The sequence below is a fragment of the Malus sylvestris genome, chromosome 14, assembly GCF_916048215.2.
Source record: "Malus sylvestris chromosome 14, drMalSylv7.2, whole genome shotgun sequence".
Taxonomy (NCBI): Eukaryota; Viridiplantae; Streptophyta; class Magnoliopsida; order Rosales; family Rosaceae; genus Malus; species Malus sylvestris.
This window is the reverse complement of record NC_062273.1, coordinates 2,615,344-2,640,520: the sequence shown is the minus strand read 5'-3', so window position 1 is coordinate 2,640,520 and position 25,177 is coordinate 2,615,344. Positions and strand designations below refer to the sequence as shown.

Sequence of the window (25,177 nt, the reverse complement as noted above, 5' to 3'; positions counted from 1 at the left end):
ACAAGATTTGAGGATTCTTTAAAATCCTCACAAAGAGGATCCTTAAGATCCTCACAAAGAGGATCCTTAAGATCCTCATTCGTTATTTGCAGGGGATGTGCGTACCTCACACGTAGGATTTATTCACACATTTTGATGTGCCTTCAAATGTTTAATTTTTCTGAATTGTCCATTGAAATTAGAATTGTTGCAGACTTATTAGTTTCGGAGTGTGATTATGTAAATTCTATCATATCTGAGATACTTTTATGAGATTCTACCATATTTTTTAGACTAGATATTATCTTATTAGAGTTGTAATCATATTGAGGTAAGGAATTTACCTTTCCTATTACTATAAAGTCACAATGGGGTGGAATAACACATACCTCATAATTACATATCTATCTCTTTCTATCTATGGTTGATGCACACCCTCTCTGTTTTATAATTGTTCAGTAAATTATGCTTACAACACGTTGTCTACATGTTTTTAACGCTGCGCTAATAAGAGTTTAATCTTCAATCATGAGAGTATTACGTTTTAATGAAATGAGAGTTTGTTCTGTTATTCCGGTGTTGTACTTGTGGATTATTAAATTTTTATTTTTCGTTTTTTACTTATTATGTGTACAAATTCAGAGTCCAGATCCTCTCCTACTCGTTGCTTGCAGGGGATGTGTATACCTCACACATAGGACTTAATTTTCTGAGTTGTCCATTGAAATTAGAATGGCAGCTGAATGAGTGGGAAGGTTTTGTTTTTATTTATTTCTTTTGGGCTAACCTCAACACGGTAGTTTTCAAAATGGCTAACGAATTTTAATTTTCTCGCATTGCAACCTAATATTTTGAAATCGCATTGATTTGTCTTCTAGTTTTTTTGAACTTCTTTTGGGCTATCCTTATACTCCTTTGTTGAGAAATGAAAACGAAGAATTTTTATTAAAACTGGAAAATAATTAGTTAAGAGTTGTTTGATAACTATTTTTTGTTTTTAAAAACTGAAAATAAAAAAATGAAAACTATTCTCTTGAGTTTTTGTAATTTGGTTTTTAGATTTTAGTTTTTGGTTTTAAAAAATGGAGTAGTTATCAAAAGAGGTTTTTTTTTTTTTTTTTTCAGTTAAAATTTTTTTTTTTAGTACATCAATATTTTTAAGGAAAACTAATGAAAAGGACTTGAAAACTTTGAGTTTTAACGATAAGGATAAAATAAAGGGTAAAGTGAATAGTACCAGGATTGACTTTTTAGTGTAAAAATTTGGTTTTTTGTTAAAGTAAACAATACCGGGAGCTTTTCGTTAAAGTTCCCATATTTTTACTCTAGAGGAGGGGGAGGGAGAGTTCAGCTAACCCACATAATGAGCAATCTAAATTGGTATCGAATTCAATATTCACGTTAAAATCTCTTATTTATAAATAAAGACGAATACTAGCAGATCGTAGTACTAAAGCGATGTACTTATGAAACGATTTTTTAGTTCTACATTAAAAAATGGCAAAATTTGTGGCGACGGTGGCCTACATTTGCTGATGTGGCATGAAAGGATTGAAGCTCGGTGGGGCGTTTCCCGCCAACCATTCCCGCCTCGTAAAAGGTGAACAAAGAAAGCAGCACGTCCACTAAATTCCGATTCCATCCTCCAACGAATCGCCTTCCCTCTTTCCCATCAATTCTAAAACTCAGCCATGGCCATTTCTGTCGCTGTGGCGGGAGGAGTTATGAGCTCACTCCGCCGCCTCAACTTCCCACTTGTCAATTCCCACGTCTCACTCTCCCCTCCTCCTTCGGTGGCTGCTTCCTGTCCGCTAGTATTCACCAACTCCACTAGCTACGGCTTCTTTTCTAAGCTTAATTTGCACTCCGGCCGTCACTACCGCAACCAAAATCAAACACCGGTGGCCAAAGCTTCGTCTCAGGAAAAGGACAGCCTTATTCCTTCCGACGACGCCGAAGACGGCGTCTTGCTCGGGACCATGAAATTGCCCTCGGATACCGATCTTCCCAGATTCCAAATCTTACTATTCCAGGTACCTCTATTTAATTATTAAAGTGCATACTCTAACAACATAGCTGGAATAGCTCAGTTGGTTAGAGCGTGTGGCTGTTAACCACAAGGTCGGAGGTTCGAACCCTCCTTCTAGCGTTTTTTTTCAATTTATTTATTTTTTCCCATTTTTTCAATTTATTTTTTTTTCCATTTTTTCTTGCCTTAAACGCTGCGTTTTGTTCAACAGTTATTTATTTTTTCCCATTTTTTCAATTTATTTTTTTTTCCATTTTTTCTTGCCTTAAACGCTGCGTTTTGTTCAACAGTGGGCTAATAGTCTGTGCCAAGGAGCTAACCTGCCTCTTGATATGCCATTGAAGGTACATAATATATTCTTTTTTTCCTTTTATTTTAGGAATTGATTTTCCGAACATCCATTTTCAGCTTCTGCACATTTCTGTTTGTTTATGTTCCTCCATTTTCCTTTATTTTACTCAAAAGTTTGAAATCGCAAACAGGCGTTCCGTTGGAAGCACTTTTATAAGCGTTAGTTTATATTGCCTTAGCGATGTTGACCTTCATATTTAAGCTGCCAGTTGCATGGACACATTGGAAGATATTATGACAATGGCTTTGAGACCTAGCAATGGACTGAATATTTTCTTGTACATTGCGATGGAACAGGTGGACAAAATTGCAGGTGGGACTAGATTGGGTTTTGTTACAATTGGGAATGCGGAGGTTGAGGTCCCTGTGTACATAGACTGCTTGGTTTTTCCACCAAGTGACGGCTCCCGCCCAATTTTCCGAGCCGTCAGAAACGGACGCTTGAAGGACAAGACACCTCCTGGTGAGCCAAGGATCATGAGAAATCTTATGCAGGCCCTTCAGAAGTCGGTCCAGATCGCTAGACTGTAAACAAGTTTTCTATACATATATTTGTGTTGAGATTATGTGCACTTTCTTGTGTAATGCAAATGCTCTTACTTTTTTTTAAGTCCAAGAAAAGAAAGTCCTTGTTTCTTGTTCATTTTTATGCTTAGTGATCAGATGCAAGCATTTGTTTTGCTTCTACAAAGTTCAATGCAGATTATGGTGATCTGGGATTTGTCCAGAAATAGACCGAATGTGCTTTTTTAGCTAGCTGACAGAAGACCTAAACGATTTTTAACCTCCGAGTTTATATTCTTTCGATTTGTGTCCTTTGTGCTGCTAGACTACATAATATTTGCTGTTTTCTTGAATCTTCTGTGTTCGAACGAGGTACATTGTCTAGGAGCTTATTACTAGGTAATTCTTCTCTCAACTTTGTCTAAACCCTAAACCCTAGGAAACAAATTTGGTATCCAGTACTTTCCCTGTTGGCAGTAACCTCAGCTATAAGTTATCGTGAATCTGAAGCTGAAATTCTCACACTTTGTTTTGACCTTAAGTAAGTAATTGTCCCGAATTCTTGATCCGGGACTTGAGAGAAAATGGAGGAGCAAGAACGGAGGGAAGTTTGTTGATGAACAAGAAGACCGTTATGATCCCGTTGTTTTGTGGTCTGGCTATGGTGGTTCTGCTTGTTGGTTGTCTATGGTAAGGATGTGTCCAGTTGAGAAAGGCCGGAGATAGGAATCTAAGGACTTTCCAACTGACAGCTCGAAGATATTTTCTGCCATGAGGATGGAGAACCAGGTTACCAGAACTTAGGCATTAGCTTTGGACCAAAAGATGCTTTGTTCCAGGTTATTCTCTCTTCCTCTTTTTCTCTCAGGCAATATCTGCCGCGATTCTGTGTTTCGTTGTTTGTTTTGAATCATGCCAATCGCAGGTTTTTGGTCCTTCACACGGTACAAGGCATCATCAGATCCTTTGCGCGGTTGCAACTCCAATGGGCAGGTTTTTGATCTGGTGTCACATATCACAGTACATCCCATCCTCTATGTATGTAATGCTTCTTTTATCCAATGTTCTGTTGGAATAAAATTCTTCTCTTACTATCGTGACAGCAGCTGAGCACATAAGCAAGAACATTTGTGCAGGATGCTCTAAAGTACAAGATGAGAGAAGGTCTTGCATCTGTTCACAAAATTGCTAACCAAGGTCTGGATTCCTTCACTGATAAACTATGGTTAACGGTCAGAGATCATAGGTCTTGGTCCATAAATTAAAAACAGGTAGCAAATGTTTTTAATTTCTGTTTCCGGTCCATTTCTTGCTGCTATAGAGTTCGTAATTTCTTGTCCTCCCCATATAACGTGAAGAAGGTGGATTCGTTATTAGTTGTAGACAATGGAAGTGTCACCATATTTTGCCACAACCTAAAGGAAACGAGAAACTAAATCCAGTTCTTCTACTGGATACTCCACCGAGAGTGACTGGCAGCCAACGGAGGGAAATGACTTAAGTCATATTTGATCCAACCAGAAAAAAATGGCACTACCAACGCTTTATATATCTGGAGGGCGGTCTCTCCTCGTGGCTCCTCACACATCTTTCCTTGCTCATAAGCACATGAAGTTGCACCAACCAGGATTCCAGCACGAAAGGGTAGTTGTGGAGTGTTTCGGGCATTCGGATTTGTTGATTGGAGAGATTCTCACAAGACAGTTTTTCCTCACATTTGATCTCCCATACGATTTGCTGAAAATGGAAGGAGTGGGAAGGGAAAGAGGTTCAGAAAAGAGGCATTGGATTGGGAAGCTGATGGTCTGTATGAAGGATTTGGGGAGTTTGGAACATGGTTTCTCCTTATGTGGTTGTTGTGGTAATGTTTATGTTGTTTCCTATGCAACTAGTGTTCTTTTAGGAGTTGTAAATCTAATTGTTGAATTTTTGATGTGTATTTCATATCAAAACAATTACAAGATGAAACATTATATAGGAAAAGAAAGAGAACATAAGCCTAACTTGCCTAACTTGCCTAACTTGCTTAACTTGCCTAATTTCCTAACTTGCCTAACTTGCCTAATTTACACAAAGAAGGTTGACTAGCCTAACTTCACTAGTCATCCAACATGTTTATTTCATGCATGCATTTTAACAAAAGATATGACTTGCATGCATTCCAACACTCCCCCTCAAGCTGGATCGAGGGGATTCCTTGAGCCAAGCTTGGACAGAATGCGCATGAACTGAACCGTAGGAAGAGGTTTAGTAAAAATAACGCTTTGCTTCTTGCTGCGCCATGTTACCAAATTCCCACTTGAAATGGCTTCGTGCCGCAAACAAACAGTAATGGCTTCGTGCCGCAAACAAACAAACTTGAAATGGCTTTGTGCTGCAAACAAAGAATAATGGCTGGCTTCGTGCCGCAAACAAAGAATAATGGCTTCGTGCCACAAACTTGAACAACGTTAGGTAGAGCTAAAGCATCCATCGAGCTCTCAGCTTCATAATGTTCTCCAGCCATCTTGGCTTAGAGTAAATGTTCTCCAGCCATCTTGGCTTAGAGTAAAAGAAACTTAGCGGAAACGATCAACAGAGCATCCATCGAGCACTCAGCTTCATAATATTCTCCAGCCATCTTGGCTTAGAGTAAAAGAAACTTAGCGGAAACGATCAACAGAGCCAGGAATTTCGAGTTCCTGCTCTGATACCATGTTGAATTTTTGATGTGTATTTCATATCAAAACAATTACAAGATGAAACATTATATAGGAAAAGAAAGAGAACATAAGCCTAACTTGCCTAACTTGCCTAATTTCCTAACTTGCCTAACTTGCCTAATTTACACAAAGAAGGTTGACTAGCCTAACTTCACTAGTCATCCAACATGTTTATTTCATGCATGCATTTTAACAAAAGATATGACTTGCATGCATTCCAACACTAATCAATGTGTAACATAGAGAAATTCTTCAAATGCTACATACTATTGAATGATACGAGAGTGAATGAGATTGAAAATGGAATACCTAACGACTAAAACACATATAACATTGAAGTCAAGCCCTTAACTCAAATATGGGAGCGAAATATGAAGTTTCTTGAGGTCTGAATCTGGACACTAGATCTCCTCTCTTACGGCCCAAGATACGTGATGAGTTTATATGAAATGTTCCAAACCGATTTTGATTTTAAAATTTTCAATTCAAATAAAAAAACTAGTAAAAATAAAATTAAAAACCCATTTTCCTATTCAATCCCTCCTACTCGTCGTAAAATGTTCTGACCAGTTTTTTTTTATGGGAACATGGAGAAATTTTTCGTTGTGTCGAAAACGGTCCGGTACATCAAGTGTCGGTTATTCTTTTTAGGGAGATTTTGGATGTGGTTCCTAGCTATGAATATTTTTTTACTGAAACCTTGTTGATTTTTAATTTTTGGTCGAAATCCCTAAAATTAATGTGATAATTTATTTCTATGTATGTTACTATATTTTTTTAAATTAAAATTTGAAATTTATAGTTGTTTATATTAATGAGATTTTAAATAAAAAACCATAATTTGTGGGATTAAAAATTAACTAAAAAATTATTGTACCAAAATATGGAAGGAGTGGGAAGGGATGAAAATGTAGTAACATGGGTACATTCATCAAAATTAACCAAAAAATTATTGTACCAAAATATGGGTACATTCTTCAAAATCACAAAAAAAAAAAAAAAGATATTGAGCTTAATAACATTAGTAAATTTCTTCGATTAAACTTGACATGGATACATTCTCAAATAAAAAAAAAGAATATACCCGTATAAGTTTAAAAATGGATTAGAAAAAAATTGAATAGATTTTATATAAAAAATGGTACATTTTACATATAACAAATTAGTATATTTGAGAATGATTACATTTTAAAATAAAAAATTTGAAAAAATTACATGAATGGGAACATATAAGATTAAAAAATTGAAAACATTTTTTTAAAAAGCTAATGGGTACAAACTTATTCTATTTTATTTGTTTATTTTGAAATTTTTTTGAATTGAAAATTAGTTAGGTGTTTAATAAATGTGTGAGTATTAAAATTCTAAATCAATTGTTAATTTTTATTTAAAAAAATTATGTAACTGACATGAAAATTCATTATTTTATTAAAGTTAGGGATTTAGATTAAAATCTGAAAACTAATAAGGTTTCAGTTAATGAATATTAGTAATTAAGGATCGGATATTAATTTTTCTTTTTTTTTTAAATTTAAAAAAAAATTCAATTAATTGTTTTGTTACATTTTGTATATTTCTACAGTAATGTTATTCTTACCACATTAATATACCACATTAGTATACCACATTATGTGGCATCTGATGTGGTTGTCCATATTATCTAAATTAATTATAATTTAATTTAAATTTAAAATCATTTAATAAACCAATAATTAAAAAAAATGGCTGAAATTAAATGGGGATTGTGGTATAGGAGGAGTCTTCTCCTTCCTTCCTCGTCCACTCCTGCTTTTTCAATCTAAAATTTCCATTCACGCATCGTTTTCGAACACTCAAACGACTCACTTGCTCTTCCTACAAGCTTTGGACTTTCTACAATGGCTTCTTTAACATCGGTTTCGCAATCTCAATTGCTTTTCAACAAAACCCGGTTCAAGTTACCACCAAATTTAAGCTCCGGTTTATTGCTGAACAAGTTCTCTATTTCGTTCCGGAGGATGAGTTTCAGAGTGCCCATGAAGGTGGCGGCGGCGGCGTCCGAGGTGGTTTCCGCTACCACGGCGGAGAAGGCGAAGAAGAGGTACCCGGGGGAGGCGAAGGGGTTCGTGGAGGAGATGAGGTTTGTGGCGATGAAGTTGCACATCAGGGATCAGGCGAAGGAGAGGGAGAAGGAGGTGAAGGAGCCGCAGGAGGGGCTGGTGGCTAAGTGGGAGCCAACAGTCGATGGGTATTTGAAGTTTTTGGTGGATAGATTGTTGGTTTATGATACCCTTGAAGAGATTGTTGAAAAAGCTTCATTTCCTTCTTGTGAGTAATTTTTTGATTGTTTTTAGATTGAAAGTTCTAATTATTTTGGGGGTGTTTGAATTCGAATTTGTATCTGTATGAATGTTTTCTGGGTGTTGTTTCTCTGTTTGAGATTTTGGCTTTGATATGGTTGTTTAAGTTTGGATTTCGATAATGTGTGTTGGCTGTTGGATGATGTTGTTATACTTTGGCTTTGTGGATTGCTTTTTTCATCGTGTTTGTGTATTTGATTTCGCATTTTATAGCACCAAGGCATTGTTAATCATTTTGTTTTCATTACGTGTTATTGATCAATATATTTGTTTTAGATAACTAATAAGTTGATAAATCATAACATGTTTCACTTGCGACTTTTGTAGAAATCCATAGAAAGTGATGCAATATGCCATATTGATGGTCCACCTCCTTGTAAAAGTGATAACATAGTTGCAACACAAGAGAGTAATGTCGTTGTGGAGGTATGCGATAAATATATTGATCTTGTTATCTTTTTCCTTAGTTAATAATCATTGTCATTATAATTATTATACTTACTCTTTGTAATTGTAATTACTTTTATTCTTTGGGATTTAGCATTCTCATCTTACACAAGGAGTTCAAATTTGCATATCTGCCAACCAATATCCTATTGTTCTCCATACTAATGTAAGTTGTGCATTTTGTCCTATTGATAGTGATTTTGAATTGCTTTTGTGTTAGCTATTGAATAAATATTACCTATTGTAGGAAAACATGGCTTTGTTATTGGAACTCAGTCAAGGTGGTCATCCAAACACGTTGTACAAAGAGTCTGAGATTGGAAATATAAGTTATCCTACTATGCATGGAAATTATGTCCAGGTAAACATTGAGAGGTTGCATATAATTCTTTTGTTGTTATTAATCAAATATTTATTTACATCACATAGTATAACGCTCGATCTGTAGTTCTTATGGTTTTTTTTTCTCTTTATTTAGGGTCAACAATATCCATACTGGAATGGAGGTTTTAGTATGTACAATATGCATAGCTCTACTTCAACGGGAAACGATGGCCAAGAGCTCAACTAAGCAATGGAAGCAAAAATGAAAGCAATTTCTTTATGCAGTTTGAGTTTTTGTGGATTTGGATCCTATTTCTTCTAAACATAGATTTCAATGCATTTCAAATATTTTGTAACAGTAGCCAGTATGCAGAGGTGTTGCTCTTCAAATTCTTGTTGTACTGAAAGCAGAGTTTAATCAAATTCTTAAAAGGAGCAGATGTTTAATCAACGAAATTGAAAAACGAAATGCCTATATCAAAACACTGCTTTCTAAAGCTATAAACCAGAAACCAATTTCTTCCAAGTTTCAATCTTGCAATCCTACAGCAACGCTTATAGCTCAAGAAGAATGCAGAGGAAGTTAAGCACAAATATTCATAATCTGATCATGAAAATGTTTCTACTATTTATTCACATTTACAAGTTGTAGAACAATATTGATTGACCTGGTAAATCTACTGTATACAAAGTGTCTGAAAAATTGAAGCAAAATCCAAACCAGAAAAAAAAGTACAAAAAATCTTAGAACCAGAATGTTCATCTAACTGCAGAAGCAACAGTATGAGCCCACCATTTGAGATTGTCTTTCATGTCAATTTCATTCTCCATTGTAGGAAACCTCCAAATCATCAATAGCTTCTCTATCTTCCTCTTCTCCATGACCTCCCAAGCTTTAGAAAGGTATGGCCTTGTAATTGCAGACTCATCAAAACTCCCATCTCTGCTATCATCCTTCTTTCCCAATCTTTGCAGCCCAGGAATGATTCTCTCCAAGAACCCTTCTGGCAACATAACCTCCAAATCAAAGTCGTCAACTCCGATGACCTGCTTTATTTTCGCATCAACCAACGGCGTCAACTCCGTGGTGATATTATGTTTGCCAATATCAGTAAGTAAATAACACCTTAAAAAAGTTTCTCGAAACAGAAAAGAAGCAGTGCTTTACCTGACTAGTGCATTCTAACGACATAATTTGCTGCTTTTGTAAATTTTCCAGACAATGGAAAATTGGATTGCATTAGCATCAAGAGGTGCAGTAGCATCAGAACTAAAGGTAGCACAAGGTCACTTGAAAACTACAAAGAAAGGATACTCAGAAAATTATACACTCCTCATTTGTATGTAATTGTCAATGCTTTCTTGCTAAAACTCCAATGATGTCATACTCCCTACTATTCACATACATTCCCAAATTAATAAGTAATCAAATTATAAATTGCTACAGTCTAAGGTAGTACATCGTTTGTGCAACTTCCAATTATCAATGGTAACATTTCAGTAGCATATAATATTGGAATAGAACAATCAGACTTGTTCAGAATTAACGGAAAACGTATAAAACATTAAGGTAGGTCACTTGATCTAAGAATTCTACATTCCTTACTGATGAATTAAGGTGCCTCACACATTAAACATATCCTCCCGAATCAACTGATGCAAGTGACTAAAAAGCTTAATCTTGATAAACCTGAATAGTTTTCAAACGCAAACACAAAAACCTTGTGCTCGTCTTGACATACTATCCTCTAAACAGGCTATAAATTCTTTAGTTTGTTACTATATTAGAATGAATGTACAGTTGTAGATACATACCTGCGTTTGCCACTGCACAACGAAGGTTTCCAGTCAGTGAAAACATGAGAAGGACAATGGCGAACTGGTTGCTCGATTTCATGTTCTAGGTGTTCTTCGAAATTTGATGGGTTCGATGAAACCGGTTGTTTCTTGAAGATCCGGATCTCGAACCAGAAAGAATCGTATAGCTTCATTACTTCGTCTGCTTCCATCAATGGCGAGGCTGCTGAAAAAAATCTGGGCTGAAACAAAAAAATGGCATGGAAGAAGAAACGGGAGAAGAAGCAAGGGGAAGGAAAGAGAAGACTCCTCGATATTTTAATTTCATATTTTTTTTTAATTATTGGTTTATTAAATGATTGGTTTTTGTGTTTGGGTAGGCTTTTTGATATTTTGGTCTGTCAAAGAAGGGGAGTTCAAGCGTAAGATTCGCACTTGAAAGTGCAGGATGGGAAGGGTAAAGCTAAAAATTAAGAGGTTGGAGAATACAAATGGGCGTCAAGCAACTTATGCTAACAATACACAAGTACATGTAATTTTGCAAAACTCAGATACATGCATGAACATTTGGAATCTAAGCGGAAGTGCCCATTATATGGATCCTTAGTTTCCTCATTTCGTTGTTCATATCTAAAGGCTCAAACTATTTCATGATAAACAAAACCGAACAAGAATAAACCGTGTTGCTCAGATAAAGTACAGACCGCAAAATTAGAGTGGCAGAACCAATTGTTTAAGCAACAGCTACTACTCCCGAGTAATGGAAGGAAACCGGTATCTCAAATGAATACATTCACAAAGTGAACATAGAAATTACTAGCAATCCAACTATAATAGCACACAAACAAAGCTATAAAAAGTTGCACGACGGGGAAACATTATACCGGGCAGATTGTCAAAGAAAATTTTATCTAATATGGTGAACTGATGCAGAATACAGATCCATATATAGAACTCGATTTCTTTGTTGGTGCAATATCACAACACAATCAAAGAACTCGATTCCTTTCTATGGATTTCTACAAAAGTCGCAAGTGAAACATGTTATGATTTATCAACTTATTAGTTATCTAAAACAAATATATTGATCAATAACACGTAATGAAAACAAAATGATTAACAATGCCTTGGCGCTATAAAATGCGAAATCAAATACACAAACACGATGAAAAAAGCAATCCACAAAGCCAAAATATAACAACATCATCCAACAGCCAACACACATTATCGAAATCCAAACTTAAACAACCATATCAAAGCCAAAATCTCAAACAGAGAAACAACACCCAGAAAACATTCATACAGATACAAATTCGAATTCAAACACCCCCAAAATAATTAGAACTTTCAATCTAAAAACAATCAAAAAATTACTCACAAGAAGGAAATGAAGCTTTTTCAACAATCTCTTCAAGGGTATCATAAACCAACAATCTATCCACCAAAAACTTCAAATACCCATCGACTGTTGGCTCCCACTTAGCCACCAGCCCCTCCTGCGGCTCCTTCACCTCCTTCTCCCCCTCCTTCGCCTGATCCCTGATGTGCAACTTCATCGCCACAAACCTCATCTCCTCCACGAACCCCTTCGCCTCCCCCGGGTACCTCTTCTTCGCCTTCTCCGCCGTGGTAGCGGAAACCACCTCGGACGCCGCCGCCGCCACCTTCATGGGCACTTTGAAACTCATCCTCCGGAACGAAACAGAGAACTTGTTCAGCAATAAACCGGAGCTCAAATTTGGTGGTAACTTGAACCGGGTTTTGTTGAAAAGCAATTGGGATTGCGAAACCGGTGTTAAAGAAGCCATTGCAGAAAGTCCAAAGCTTGTAGGAAGAGCAAGTGAGTCGTTTGAGTGTTCGAAAACGATGCGTGAACGGAAATTTTAGATTGAAAAAGCAGGAGTGGACGGGGAAGGAAGGAGAAGACTCCTCCTATACCACAATCCCATTTAATTTCAGCCTTTTTTTTTTTAATTATTGGTTTATTAAATGATTTTAAATTTAAATTAAATTATAATTAATTTAGATAATATGGACAGCCACATCAGATGCCACATAATGTGGTATACTAATATGGTATATTAACGTGGTAAGAATAGCATTACTGATATTTCTATGAAAGTTTGCTAACTTGGATTTTTCTGTTGTTCTTTCTTTCGTTAACCTTATAAGCGGCGCGGTAACTGCGACGGACGCAAATAACAGTTAACGGTCAAGAGAAAGAGAAGCACGTGGCAAATAACCCATCAGCCTCATCCCTTCTTCTGTCTACGTCTTCCACCCAGATGCTCACTCAAACCCTCCCAGAGATTCCTCTCTCCCCTCCTCTCCTCTCCTCTCCTCTGCTCTCACTCACCAAAACCCTCCTTCCTCTCTCTCTCTCTCTCTCTCTCTCTCTCTCTCTGCTATTTGGCTGATGAGATGAGCAGAGCATAGAAGCTTTACAAAAATGGCTTCTTTCTCTCTCAGCTCTCATCCTCCCCCTTCCTCCAAAGCCCTAATTCCCTCCTCCACCTCAGCCCATGGAATCCCTAGACGTCTCTCTCTGTCCAAATTCATCTCCCCGCGTCCCCAAATTTCCTGTTCTGCTTCCAAGGAATCCTCCCCCGCCGATAACACGCCAAGGTAATCAAGAGCCCATCGGAAATTGCTTATCTAAAAAGCACTTTTACTCATAAGCGCTTTTACTATAGGCACGTTTATAATTTTATTAAAAATCCAAGTGCCTTTAATTTTTTAACTAAAAATTCAAGTGCTTTATGAAGAAGCATCAGGTGCATTTCTTCTCTGAAAAGCACTTCTATTAGCCAAAAGCATTTGGCCCTTTTGTCTGTCAGAAAGCGCTTTTAGCAATCCCAAGCTGAAAGTTGGTCCTTCGGTTTAGTTGACGAGAAAAATGTTGAATTTTCTGTGTTATGTTTTGTTTTCTCAGCACTTTTTGTATCATAGAAGGGCCGGAGACGCTGCAGGACTTTGTGCAGATGCAACTGCAGGAAATTCAGGACAACATAAGAAGCCGGCGCAACAAGATTTTTCTTCTCATGGAAGAGGTGAAAACAGATAACTCAAAGGGCTTTGATATCTGTTTGTTCTTTTAAGTTTCAGTAGCTAAGGAGATTGCGCCGGCTTCTTATGGTGCAGGACAACATAAGAAGCCGGTGCAACAAGATTTGATGTATGGTGCAGGACAACATAAGGGGATTGTGAACTTCTTTGTTTGATATATGTTTGGTTTGTAGCTAAGGAGATTGCGGGTGCAGCACCGGATAAGGATGGCGAAGGATATGGATGCGGCTTGTGAGGAAGAGTCCAATGAGATGCCTGACATTCCATCCACTATCCCTTTTCTCCCTCATATTGTGAGTTTAATCGTTAACCGCCTTAAGTTTGCCCCTTATCGACATCCTCAAACAAGTTGGGAAATTTGGATACAAATCTAACCTTATATTTCAAGAGGGGGCATGCAGGTTGAAAACGATAATTGACAACGAATTGTGATCCATGATTGACGAGATAGTTACGTTTCTTTGTTTAGCTCTTGCTAAGTCCGTTTCTTCTACCAACAGTCACCGCCTAATACCTTTCCAATTAAATGTCCGACTAAAGCAAGTGCTCTTATGTCAAAAATTTCATGTCGTGTGATATTTTTCTTGTGAATTCTGTGGTTGTGCAAGCGCTTTACCTTTTATTTTCAGCTGACATTTCGTGATTTGTGTTATGATGTAGACACCAAAGACGTTGAAGCAGCTCTACCTTACAAGTTTATCAGTGATATCTACTGTCATTGTATTTGGAGGTCTCATTGCACCATCGGTAAGTCTGTAAGCATAGATGATTGTTTATAGTGAATATTTCCTGATGTCTACATACATGTATAATTTTGTAAAGGTGGATTCTCAATTTCTTTACCCTTTACTGCTTTTATGTTTACTGACCCTTGTAGCAAGATGGTACATGTTCCTCTGTATTAAGAGGAGGTCTTCGGTTGAAGTCATAACGGAATATGAGGAACTGTAGTTTTGACGTACATGTTTTGTGCCTATTGGTTAGACTTAAAAATTCTCTACTGTTATGTGTTAAATGTCTCAACCTGTTCTCTGTGACAGCTGGAACTAAAATTAGGTATAGGAGGTAGCTCTTATGAAGATTTCATTCGCAGCATGCATCTGCCTTTACAATTAAGGTATAAACTGGACATGCTTTTTGTTTTTTTTTTCTTGATTAAAGGTCGTACCCAGTGCACAAGGCTCCCGCTTTACGCAGGGTCTGGGAGAGGTGAATGTCGGCTAGCCTTACCCCCATTTATGGAGAGGCTGCTCCCAAATCTTGAACCCGAGACCTATCGCTCATGGGCGAAGGCACTTGCCATCGCACCAAGTGCGACCTCTTTTTTTTTTTTTTTTTCTTGATTACTATTAGAAATTCAAGCAACCAGTACGGATTTTCTTACTTACTGTTCTGAAATCCCTTTTGTTTTCTGAATTCAGTCAGGTTGATCCTATTGTGGCATCCTTCTCCGGTGGGGCAGTGGGTGTCATTTCAGCATTGATGTTGATTGAAGCTAACAATGTTGAGCAACAAGAGAAGAAAAGGTGCAAATATTGCTGTGGAACTGGTATGTTTTAAACTGTCACAAATGCAAGTGTGCCAACTGATAAAGTTCTTAGGGGAAAAGTGGATCATTTGTTGGATGGGGTTGTTTTTTAATTTTCTTGCATTTAGTTTTCTATGAAGTTTGCTTACACTGGTAAGTTTACGAAAATAATAAGTAAAAAATGGCTTAGGTTCTGGCTCTTACAGCGCTATTAGTTTCTTTGATGTTATGGAAGTTCTTCCTCGCCTTTCTCATCACTAGAATTCTTTTCAACTTTATTACTTTTCTTATGTTTTTTTTTACCTTTCTTTAATTTCTCCTCATAAATGTTATTTCTAATGTTTTATTGTTCTCGTACTTTTGTTTTAATCTGGTAATTTTGTTTGGTATTACATGGACAGGGTACTTGGCCTGTGCTAGATGTTCTGCAAGTGGTGTGTGCTTGAACATCAATCCTATATCAGCATCTAGTGCAACGGACCGCCCTTTGCGAGTGCCCACAACTGAGAGGTGCCCAAATTGCTCTGGTGCTGGAAAGGTACAAAATTTGTCGCTAAGTGGTTTATTCATGAGAAATGATTTGGCATGTTGAAGTTTGTTGGCACTGCAATTTATCACACTTATCTCTTGGTGTTGTTGATCATTTGTTTCGTGGTACACTTGCTTCAAATCTTTCCACACGTACATCGTAGCATGTTTGCCGATGGTTTACTCATGCTAGGCTTCAAGGGAAGAAAGAACTATAATGAGATTTACGATGATTTGTCATACTTCCGAAAGGAATTTAGTGCAAGGCTTTAATTCCATGTGTTTCTTTTGATAAGAGATTTGCAGTTTGTGTTCTTCATGCACTGTAATTCCAATCTCTCTCTCTCTCTCTACTAGGACTAATCACCTTCCATGTTCACTTAGGTCATGTGCCCGACGTGCCTGTGCACTGGGATGATGATGGCAAGCGAGCATGACCCGCGGATTGATCCATTTGACTAAAGCAAACCAGATGAAAAACTTAGCGGTGTTATCTCCTCGTCGATGCAGCTTGGGAATAACTTAGCGGTGTGTAACTTGTGCCAAAATGTTGGCTTGACTGCAAGATTACTTCACGTAAACTAGGAATCATCACAAATTTAAGTTCTCCGTTTGATGAAATGTGTTGCAACTTACCGTGGAGGATTGGGAACTTGGTTGTGAAGAAATGCTAATTTAGTTGAATTTGTTGCTTTTTGTTGACGTCAAAGTAGAGAAATATTCTTATGAGCAATTTAGATGCAAAACCTGTTAGTATTAGGTCGGGAAGGCAAATTAACCTATTGTGTAATCATTAAGACTTGTTTAGTTTGATTTTACTATACACTATCATCACTACCAATCTCACATCTATGTTATGATGATATCCAATTAAACGGTCCCTAACGGTTAGCTATTGATAATCTAATGTGTTGATTTGTCATCTCTAGTATCAGCTAATAGCTATTCACGTCCGAGAGCTATGATTGGGGAATTCATCGAGAAGCATGCCTCGTGCGGCAGCTCTCTCACAAAGAGTCGGGGATGCATGTAGGTCCTGCAATTGGGGCCTACTCCCCGCTTCATGTGGAGGACTGCCGTTTCCGCCGGAAGCTAATAGTTATACAGAGGCTATAGAGATGATGTAAGAACCTCTGTATGATAGAGATGATGTAAGAACCTCTGTATGACTAACACCAACAGGACAGTTTGGCCGAGTGGTCTAAGGCGCCAGATTTAGGCTCTGGTCCGAAAGGGCGTGGGTTCAAATCCCACAGCTGTCAAATTTATCATTATTTTTAATCTTTTTTTTTCTTTCAACACTTTCCGTCGATATTCCCGCGGAAAAGTAGTAACGACGTCGGAGAGCTCATAATTTAGTCCCTTTCCTCCAACACAGGCGGAGTAGTTGACAGTTTTCGCCGTCCCCATGGCTCGGATCCTCGGAAACAAACCGGGTCTTCACCACCTCCTTACCCGTTTCACAATCTCACGACGGCCGCTGCAAACCCTAGCCTACGAAGAGCTCAGATTCTACCTTCATCAGTTCCATCGCGAAGGTAAAACCTCTTTCTCCTTATGATAATTGTTTTTTTTTCCTTCTTGTGTAAGATTGCCTCACCCTAGCAAGAGCCTTGGATTCTGTCTAGCTTTACTCCCATTACGAAACAAGGAGATCACGGGACATGGGTGCTCAATCTTGATGGTGCTGTCCAGATGTTCAAGTTCTACCAGTAAATATCCTATTGGCCTCTGTTGGAGCACCCCACAAAAGATACGGAGATAGCTGTTGTGCGTGCTGAGAACAGTGATCGTTGGGACCCGGATGTGGTGGTTCAACTGCTTGGAAGCCTTGCCAATCGAGAAGCCGATGGATCGGAGGGAAATGTTTCACTTCACGTTCTTCCCAAGTCCGCCCATTGGGCAATGGGTTCACATGGACAATCCTAAGGTTACGTTTTTCTCTCGGATTCATACTTCCTTTTATTGATCTTTAAAAACTCCGTTAAACCGTGACAAGGCAACCATGTGGACGATTACTATGCATCCACGTGGCATTGTGGCCCCTCGTGCATTGTGATACTTGTAAAGGAAAGCTTTCTGGGCAACAAGAGTTTATATACTCTACCGAAAATACTCTTATAAAGAGAAATGATTTGTTTAAACCGCTCACCAGAAGACAATACCTGATTCATTTAAACTGCTCACCAGAGGACATAACCTTTTTTTGTGTTAGCACCGTTATTCTAGCTCGTCAAATGAGGCAAAATTCCTTACAGCTTGGGTTCTCCCAAAGAGAGGAAGGTGTACAAAGATGAAATTTTAGAGCAATTCCACCCCTAAGGACTTTGCGCCAGCACCCAGCGCATTTATCCACTCAAATGAACAGTAACAGACTCCAATGAACAGTAATAGGCCAAGGCATCTCCACCCCTAAAAAAATGCGCTGGCACCTAGTGAAAAAATACGCTGGCACAAACGATCTCCATCCCTACAAAATGCGCTGGCACCCAGCCCATTTAAAATATTTTTAAATTTTGTCTAAAAGAATAAAAAAATAAAATAGTTTTAATTTCGGATAGGATTTTTAATCAATCTCGTCACGCCACATGTCATTATTTGAACGTACTATTTTGTGAATAGATTTCCGCTAAGATTTTCAACCAATCCCGACACGCCACGTGTCACTTCCGTTTTACAATAATTTAGCCAAGATTTCGATAAGATTTTCAACCAATCACGTCATGCCACGTTTCATTATCTGAACGTACTATTTTGTGGATAGATTTCCGATAATATTTTCGACCAATCCCGACACGCCACGTGTCACTTCCGGTTTACAATAATTTAGCCAAGATTTCGATAAGATTTTCAACCAATCACGTAGTGCCACGTGGCATTGTCCAGAACCTCATCCTTTCTTTTTTTGTCCATATAAACCCTACATCCCTACATCCATCCTCACACCAAGCTCAATCCTTCTTTTTAGCTCAGAATCCTTGTTCATCGTTTTCAAATCTTGAGTTTTTATTACAATGTCTTCTTCAAGAATGGTGTATAAACAGTTGCAGGAGCAACAACAAAGGTTGTTGGCACAACAGGCAGAATTGGCCAATCTCGAGGAAGGTGGAAGTGGAGGTGGAGATGAGGCTTTCTTCATGGAGAAGGATGAGGATGATCACCATAGAAGGCAGAAGGCCTCACATTCCCGCCGTGTCATGGAAGCCGTGGGTTAGATAGCCAAACCAAGACGTGTTGCAAACCTCGATAGAAAAAGGGAAAAACGAGGTAAAAATCTATTGGAAGATTATTTTATTCCCAATAGCATATTCCCTGATCATATTTTTAGACGGCGTTTTAGAATGCAACGAAATTTGTTCAACAAAATCATGAGTGATATTTGCAACCATGATTCATACTTTGTGCAAAAAAAAAGGATGCTTTTCATGTTCTAGGTCTTATTCCTGAGCAAAAAATTACGGCATCCTTGCGAATGCTTGCATATGGAGCATCTGCAGATCAAGTGGATGAGATCGCGAGGATGGGAAAAACAACTGTTTTGGAGTCCCTGATGCGGTTTTGCTATGCAATTGAAGCCCTCTACACCAATGAGTACCTCCGGACACCCACGCCAAGGGACATGCGAAGGCTTCTGAGGAAGGATGAGATGCGAGGCTTCCCTGGCATGATTGGAAGCATGGACTGCATGCATTGGACTTGGAAAAACTATCCAAGTGCGTGGCAAGGAGCATATGGCAACAGAAAATGAGCCAAAAACATCATTTTGGAAGCGGTGGCTTCATTTGATACATGGATTTGGCATGCTTTTTTTGATGTTCCAGGAGCTCAGAATGACTTAAATGTCCTTGCCCAATCCCCAGTGTTCGACGAACTGCTGCAAGGAAACTCGCCGAGATGCACATATACCATTAATGGTACCCAATACGAGGGATCATACTACCTTGCAGATGACATTTACCCAAGGTGGTCAACATTTGTCAAAACAGTGCCACATCCACAGACTGAAAAGGAAAAACACTTTGCAAAATGTCAAGAAGGGTGTAGGAAGGATGTCGAGCGTTGTTTTGGTATCCTGCAAGCTCGTTGGGCGATTATCAAGGCTGCAGCTAGAATGTTTGATGTCGAGGCTCTTCGATCCATCATGATGACGTGTATTATTCTCCACAACATGATTGTTGAAGATGAGTATGATTATGATGCCGTCGATGAATATGAGCCGGATCCGATGAACAACTCAAGAACACGTATCTATTGTGCTCATGATGGGACCGAAGATCCAGTGCAACACGAGCCGTTGGAACGCGATGGACGTTACAATGAATTGATCGTTCAGCGGTACACTAATGTGCAAGAGCCATACTGGCACGTAACCCGCCAGAATGACTTGATTGAGCATCAGTGAGGATTGCAGAAGGCGAAGATAATTAGAATGAGGCTTGTGGTTGAAGAATAAATTGTATTTTTTTTTAAGTTTATGTAATTCTATGTAGTGTGTTTTGTTTTTAAGTTTATTTGGTGAGTTTATGTAATTCTATGTAGTGTGTTTTGTTTTTAAGTTTATTTGGTGAGTTTATGTAATTCTATTTATTTGGTGAGTTTATGTAATTCTATGTAGTGTGTTTTGTTTTTAAATTTATTTGGTGAGTTTATGTAATCTTATTTCATGTGTTTAAATAAAGTACAAAAGAAATAAAGTTTTAAAAATAAATAAAGAATTACATTCAAATTGCATAATAAATTAAATAAAAATAAATAAAGTTTTAAAAATTACATAAGAAATAACATAAAAATTACATAAGAAATTAAATAAAGTTCAAACCTAAAAAAAAGAAAAAAATTATAAGAAATTACATAAGAAATTAAATAAAGTTCAAAAGAAAAAAGAAAGAAAAAACATAAAAATTACATAAAAATTATACAAAGTCTCTCGAGTTAGGATATGTGGTGCTAGGATCTTGGTTGTCACAAAAGTAGCTAGAACCCTCTTGACTTGTTTCCGCATCTCTTGCACGCCTCCTTCGCATGACATCTCTTTTTTCCGATGTCCAAAAATATTTAGAATTCGGAGACAGTCCTACTAGAGACTTGCTCATAGTGTCACGATCTGCTTGAGCCATCATTTCTTCTCGAAGCAATTCATTTTCTCGATGAAGCGCTTCTCTAACCAGCTCGTTCTCTCGATTAACTATTTCTCTTTGTCTCTTAGCCGCCGCATCACTAGCCTCAGTAGCTGCTAATATTGCTGCCATAGCAGCAACTTTTTCCTCATCTCTAACCTTTTCTCGTGCCATGTTCAGTTCACCTTGGCGAGCAAGTTCCTCCATATATTTAGTGTAGTCATTCTTGTAAGAACTACCTTTTTTCTTTGACGCCTTTTTACCTATGGGCCTGAGGGACTGACGAGTCGGTTGAGTCTCGGGCACTTTGTTCAGGCATCCCTTCCGTGTCTTGAAATGTGTCGGCTTCTTGTTCGGCCATGTCTAGTTCTGGAGAACTATGTAGACCCATACCGTGCATGACAACTTCTGGACCAGTTGCCACAATTTTATATTTAGGGCAATCTTTGACAATTTGCCAACATTCCCATCTAGTGAATGATTTGTTCCCGTTCTTTGAATTGTAGAATGCTTGAGCTTGTAGTGTCTATAAAAATGTGGGATAACATAGTGTTAAAAAATGCGGGTGTAACACAAATAAATAAATTCAAAATATTGATACGGGTGGAATGCATATAAATTACATAAAAGTGACATAAGAAATTAAATAAAAATTACATAAAAATTACATAAGAAATAACATAAAAATTACATACGAAATTAAATAAATCAAAATATTAATGTGAGTGGAATGCATATAAATAAATAAAAATATTGTCACCTGATCCGCTAAACTTTTCCCACTACGGAGGTTACCGGAAGCATGAGAGATGACGTTTTTCCAACAAGTAAAGGATGCGTTGAGTTTTTTCCAACGACCTTGGAGACCTTGACTAGTTCTGGCGTTTTCTCCATGTACATCGCAAAACGCTTTTGTAATTTTACTCCACATTTCTCGCTTATCCATCTCATTACCCGTAATTGGATCATGAGTAGTGTGAACCCAACATTCACACAACGTAACATCTTCAATGAGCTTCCACGAAGACATTTTTTTCTCTTAAAGTGTAGAAAATATTGAAATGTAGATAGTATAGAAAGTGTAGAAAATATTGAAATGTGGTGTAAAGGTAGAAGATGAGGGTTAGGTATTTATAGGAAAAAAATTAACATTTTTCAAAATTTTCTGTAATTTTTTTTTAAATTTTCTGTATTTTTTAATAATTTTTCTGTATTTTTTAATAATTTTTAATGAATTTTAATATAGTTAATTAATTTGAACCGTTGGATTTGAAAAATATTCAAATCCAAGAGCTAGGGAGTTGCCACGTGGCCAACGGTCATATTTATGACCGTTGGGCTTTTTTTTATTTATTTACTTTTTGTAAAAAAAACCTGGACCGTTGATCTTTGATCCAACGGTCTATTTTAAAAGTAAAATTTAAATTTTTTTTTACCGTTGGAAATCCAACGGTCTAGAAAACTAGCCGTTGGAAATCCAACGGCATAAGGGAAGCCACGTCGCCAACTCGGGGGGGGGGGGGACTGAGTGCGCCTGCACGCGGGCCCGTGCTCTGAAACCTTGTCGGGCACTCGCGCCACACCTGCGTGAAGCGCACGCGCCAGACCAACTCCCCGGCTTCTGTCTCAGTCTCTTTTGGGCTGGGCTCTTGCCCAGCTCAGGCTGGGTACCAGTCAACATGAAGGGGTGGACTTGATTGACAGGGTGCTGGCCCTGTTTTTCTCCTGGGTCCTGGGCAAAATCCACTCTGGTGGAATTGCTCTTAGTTAACTGAAAGGACTAAAATGAAAATTGAACAGAATTTTAAGGACCAGGATGTAAAGTGAAAATCGGAATCATCGCTCCCCAAACGGAATAACGGAAAAGTGAAAATCGGATGTGTCAAAATTCCCCATGGCGCGAACCGTCGGAAGCAAACCGGGTCTTCGTGCCCTCCTGACCCGATTCGTTATCTCACGACGGCCATTGCAAACGCTAGCTTACGAAGAGCTCCGACCCTTCGCCGACCCACAACCCTACCGCACCACCGCTTTCGTCCTCCACGGCCTTCTGGGCTCCGCCAGAACCTGGCGATCTTTCTCCCGCACCCTCCTCTCCAATCTCCCGACCCATCTGGTCTATCTCTCTCTCTCTCTCTCTTTCTCTCTCTTTCTTTTCATTTCCCTATTTTTGTAAACACAAAATTCGAATTGCAGGTTGGAGAATGGTGCTTGTGGATTTGAGGAACCATGGGAGGTCGGCGGAGCTCGAAGGTCTGAACCCGCCTCACGATTTGGTCAATTCGGCTCAAGATTTGGCTAATTTGATTCGGACTCAAGGTTGGGGCTGGCCGGATGTTGTTCTCGGCCACTCCTTTGGCGGGAAGGTTGCTCTGCAATTTGCACAAAGTTGTGCTCGTGGTGACTATGGTGATTCTGCTAAGTTGCCCAAGCAGGTTACACTTTGCCCCCTCTTTCTCTTTGTGCTAAAATTGCTTAGAGCTTCATAAAATACTAGTTTGGGTCTGCATCTGCAGCTTTTACCATGAACACGTCGAAATGTTTATTAAGTTTCATGCCAAATGTACTCAAAAGCGCTTTTGGTTACACTTTTAGCCATTCCAGAAGCAACTGCAAACATAAGTGTTTTTCATAATAGCTGAGCACTTTAAAATAACCAAAAGCACTTCTAGCAACGTTTGGCATAGAAAGTTAAAGTGCTTCTGGGATAGACAACAACTTGTAAATACTTTTCTACAGAAGCAACTAGCACATACTTTCTTCTGTAGGTACTTGTAAGTTCCAAGTCCTTTCCTAGGAAGCACTAGAATTTGTATGTAAAATGTAGATTTCCTTCTAATAAAAACGCTTTCAACAAAAGTCCATATAAGCGGAAGTTCTTTTTGGTCAAGCGTTTCCAAACTGGGACACCATGTATGCGACTGTGGACCACTCTGCTTCTTCAACTTATGAATGCTGAAAGCTGTCATACCAACACTTGTATGTATCTGTTCGTAATCGGGGTTTATCTGTTGCATGAATCATGCTTAGTTTCTCTGGTTAGGTTTAAAAGCAAGTACTGCTTCTGATGCGTGTTATCTAATGAAGTTGAAACTATAGGAAGGATTATTAGACTGGTTTGACATTCTAGCATGAATCCCTTCTGTTTTTCTCTGCGGTCCAGAACAGCTGTGGTTGTTGGATTCCGTTCCAGGAGAAGTGAACCCTGAAAATAGGGAACTTGAGAAGGTTTTGCACACATTGCGGAGTCTACCTTCACCAGTTCCCTCGCGAAAGTAAAACCTCTTTCTCCTTACGATGAGTTATTTGATTTTTGTGTGTACATAGGTGCTGTAGTGTGTAACTGTGCGCGCTATCATGGGGTTAATAGTTCAGGAGTAGGTCTAGTGGAGTTCTAGTGTACTTTGTCCGTATGCTAATTCCTTCAAAGATGGCTATATCCCATCAACCTTTAAATTTATTCAGATGCTTTATTAATCATTCAAACGCCTTCTCTACCCTCAAATTGCTTCACTCAAGCAAGAGCCTTGGATTCAGTATCTTTACTTTGTTAAACGTTAATCAGAGTCCAGTTTAGTTGCATAGCGGAATTACAAAATTATCCTATGCATGATCATCATCGTATTTCGAATTTCTTGATGCAATAAATCTGGTTCTTCATTTAAGGTGGCTCATGAATCATTTGCTTGAACTCGGGTTCTCGAAATCATCGTCACAATGGATAGGCAGCAACCTCAAGAAACACGGAGATCATTTGACATGGGCGTTCAATCTTGACGTTGCTGTCCAGATGTTCAATTCTTTCCAGTATATACCTGATTACTTTCGAGACTAATTTGAAGTAGAAAACAATGAAAATCTGTTTCCTTCCCTCTTACCTCTTTATCTTCTATGAATGTAAAACATTGCAGGGAAAAGTGTTATTGGCCTCTGTTGGAGCACCCCCCGCAAGATATGGAGATAGCTGTTGTGCGCGCTGAGGACAGTAATCGTTGGGACCAAGATGCAATTCAACAACTCGAAAACCTTGCCACTCGCGAAGCAGATGGATCAGAGGGGAAGGTTTCAGCTCATGTTCTTCCCAAGTCCGGCCATTGGGTTCACGTCAACAATCCAAAAGGTCTCCTTGAGATTGTGGCACCTAAGCTTTCATCCCTTCGGCCTTCAACTGTATCGGGTTTAATTTATCTGCCACAGAAGATATGTTGTGCAGATATCATTGGTAATTCTTAGTGTTTCAATTGTTCATTTGTAATAAATCATTTGTGTCTCATTTGGGCTTCTCTGTTCTGGTTTTTGGATATCATGTGGACCTACATTATACAATTGTATCAGTTGTTGGTTGAAGATGGCAAATTGGCAATGCTATTGATCCATTTTTCATTTTTTAGTGTGACATGTTGTGTAGTGTTACTAATTTACGGGTAATAGTATGGTTGTAAATGCTTACAATTACGAGTGGCAAT

At 38.4% G+C, this 25,177-nt stretch overlaps 4 protein-coding genes, 1 long non-coding RNA gene, 2 other non-coding genes and 1 pseudogene across 7 annotated transcripts; 6 read left to right on the top strand and 2 right to left on the bottom strand.

Moving 5' to 3' along the window:
* The first annotated feature begins 1,587 nt into the window (after positions 1–1,587).
* Positions 1,588–3,092, top strand: LOC126598949 (uncharacterized). Its single transcript, XM_050265340.1, has 3 exons — positions 1,588–2,012; positions 2,299–2,352; positions 2,657–3,092. The coding sequence occupies exons 1-3, from the start codon at positions 1,671–1,673 to the stop codon at positions 2,888–2,890; spliced, it is 630 nt and encodes a 209-aa protein (XP_050121297.1). The 5' UTR covers positions 1,588–1,670; the 3' UTR covers positions 2,891–3,092.
* On the top strand, positions 2,055–2,128 carry TRNAN-GUU (transfer RNA asparagine (anticodon GUU)). Its single transcript has one exon. It is a non-coding gene; the product is annotated as a tRNA-Asn (tRNA).
* A 1,689-nt stretch (positions 3,093–4,781) lies between the features above and the next one.
* LOC126598955 (uncharacterized) lies at positions 4,782–5,917 on the bottom strand. Its single transcript, XR_007615022.1, has 2 exons — positions 5,670–5,917; positions 4,782–4,884 (listed from the first exon to the last, which is right to left on the bottom strand). It is a non-coding gene; the product is annotated as an uncharacterized LOC126598955 (long non-coding RNA).
* A 1,525-nt stretch (positions 5,918–7,442) lies between these two features.
* LOC126598952 (heme oxygenase 1, chloroplastic-like) lies at positions 7,443–7,930 on the top strand. Its single transcript, XM_050265344.1, has one exon. It carries the CDS (start codon positions 7,443–7,445, stop codon positions 7,878–7,880), a length of 438 nt encoding a protein of 145 aa, XP_050121301.1. The 3' UTR covers positions 7,881–7,930.
* A 3,620-nt stretch (positions 7,931–11,550) lies between these two features.
* LOC126598951 (heme oxygenase 1, chloroplastic-like) lies at positions 11,551–12,332 on the bottom strand. Its single transcript, XM_050265343.1, has one exon. The coding sequence runs from the start codon at positions 12,278–12,280 to the stop codon at positions 11,843–11,845; it is 438 nt and encodes a 145-aa protein (XP_050121300.1). The 5' UTR covers positions 12,281–12,332; the 3' UTR covers positions 11,551–11,842.
* Positions 12,333–12,753: 421 nt separating this feature from the next.
* LOC126600236 (protein ORANGE-LIKE, chloroplastic-like) lies at positions 12,754–16,296 on the top strand. The gene is made up of 8 exons (XM_050266802.1): positions 12,754–13,097; positions 13,405–13,522; positions 13,712–13,831; positions 14,199–14,285; positions 14,579–14,655; positions 14,960–15,087; positions 15,468–15,604; positions 15,979–16,296. Exons 1-8 carry the CDS (start codon positions 12,922–12,924, stop codon positions 16,054–16,056), a joined length of 921 nt encoding a protein of 306 aa, XP_050122759.1. The 5' UTR covers positions 12,754–12,921; the 3' UTR covers positions 16,057–16,296.
* Positions 16,297–16,776: 480 nt separating this feature from the next.
* Positions 16,777–16,856, top strand: TRNAL-UAG (transfer RNA leucine (anticodon UAG)). Its single transcript has one exon. It is a non-coding gene; the product is annotated as a tRNA-Leu (tRNA).
* A 5,624-nt stretch (positions 16,857–22,480) lies between these two features.
* Positions 22,481–25,094, top strand: LOC126600235 (uncharacterized; annotated as a pseudogene).
* Positions 25,095–25,177: the final 83 nt, after the last annotated feature.

Coding starts and splice junctions, on each gene's coding strand:
- LOC126598949 (XM_050265340.1), top strand. CDS start 1,671: ATGGCCATTTCTGTCGCTGTGGCGGGAGGAGTTATGAGCTCACTCCGC. Junction 2,013..2,298: donor TCCAAATCTTACTATTCCAG/GTACCTCTATTT, acceptor TTTGTTCAACAG/TGGGCTAATAGTCTGTGCCA. Junction 2,353..2,656: donor CTCTTGATATGCCATTGAAG/GTACATAATATA, acceptor GCGATGGAACAG/GTGGACAAAATTGCAGGTGG.
- LOC126598952 (XM_050265344.1), top strand. CDS start 7,443: ATGGCTTCTTTAACATCGGTTTCGCAATCTCAATTGCTTTTCAACAAA.
- LOC126598951 (XM_050265343.1), bottom strand. CDS start 12,280: ATGGCTTCTTTAACACCGGTTTCGCAATCCCAATTGCTTTTCAACAAA.
- LOC126600236 (XM_050266802.1), top strand. CDS start 12,922: ATGGCTTCTTTCTCTCTCAGCTCTCATCCTCCCCCTTCCTCCAAAGCC. Junction 13,098..13,404: donor CCCGCCGATAACACGCCAAG/GTAATCAAGAGC, acceptor TTGTTTTCTCAG/CACTTTTTGTATCATAGAAG. Junction 13,523..13,711: donor TTTTTCTTCTCATGGAAGAG/GTGAAAACAGAT, acceptor TTTGGTTTGTAG/CTAAGGAGATTGCGGGTGCA.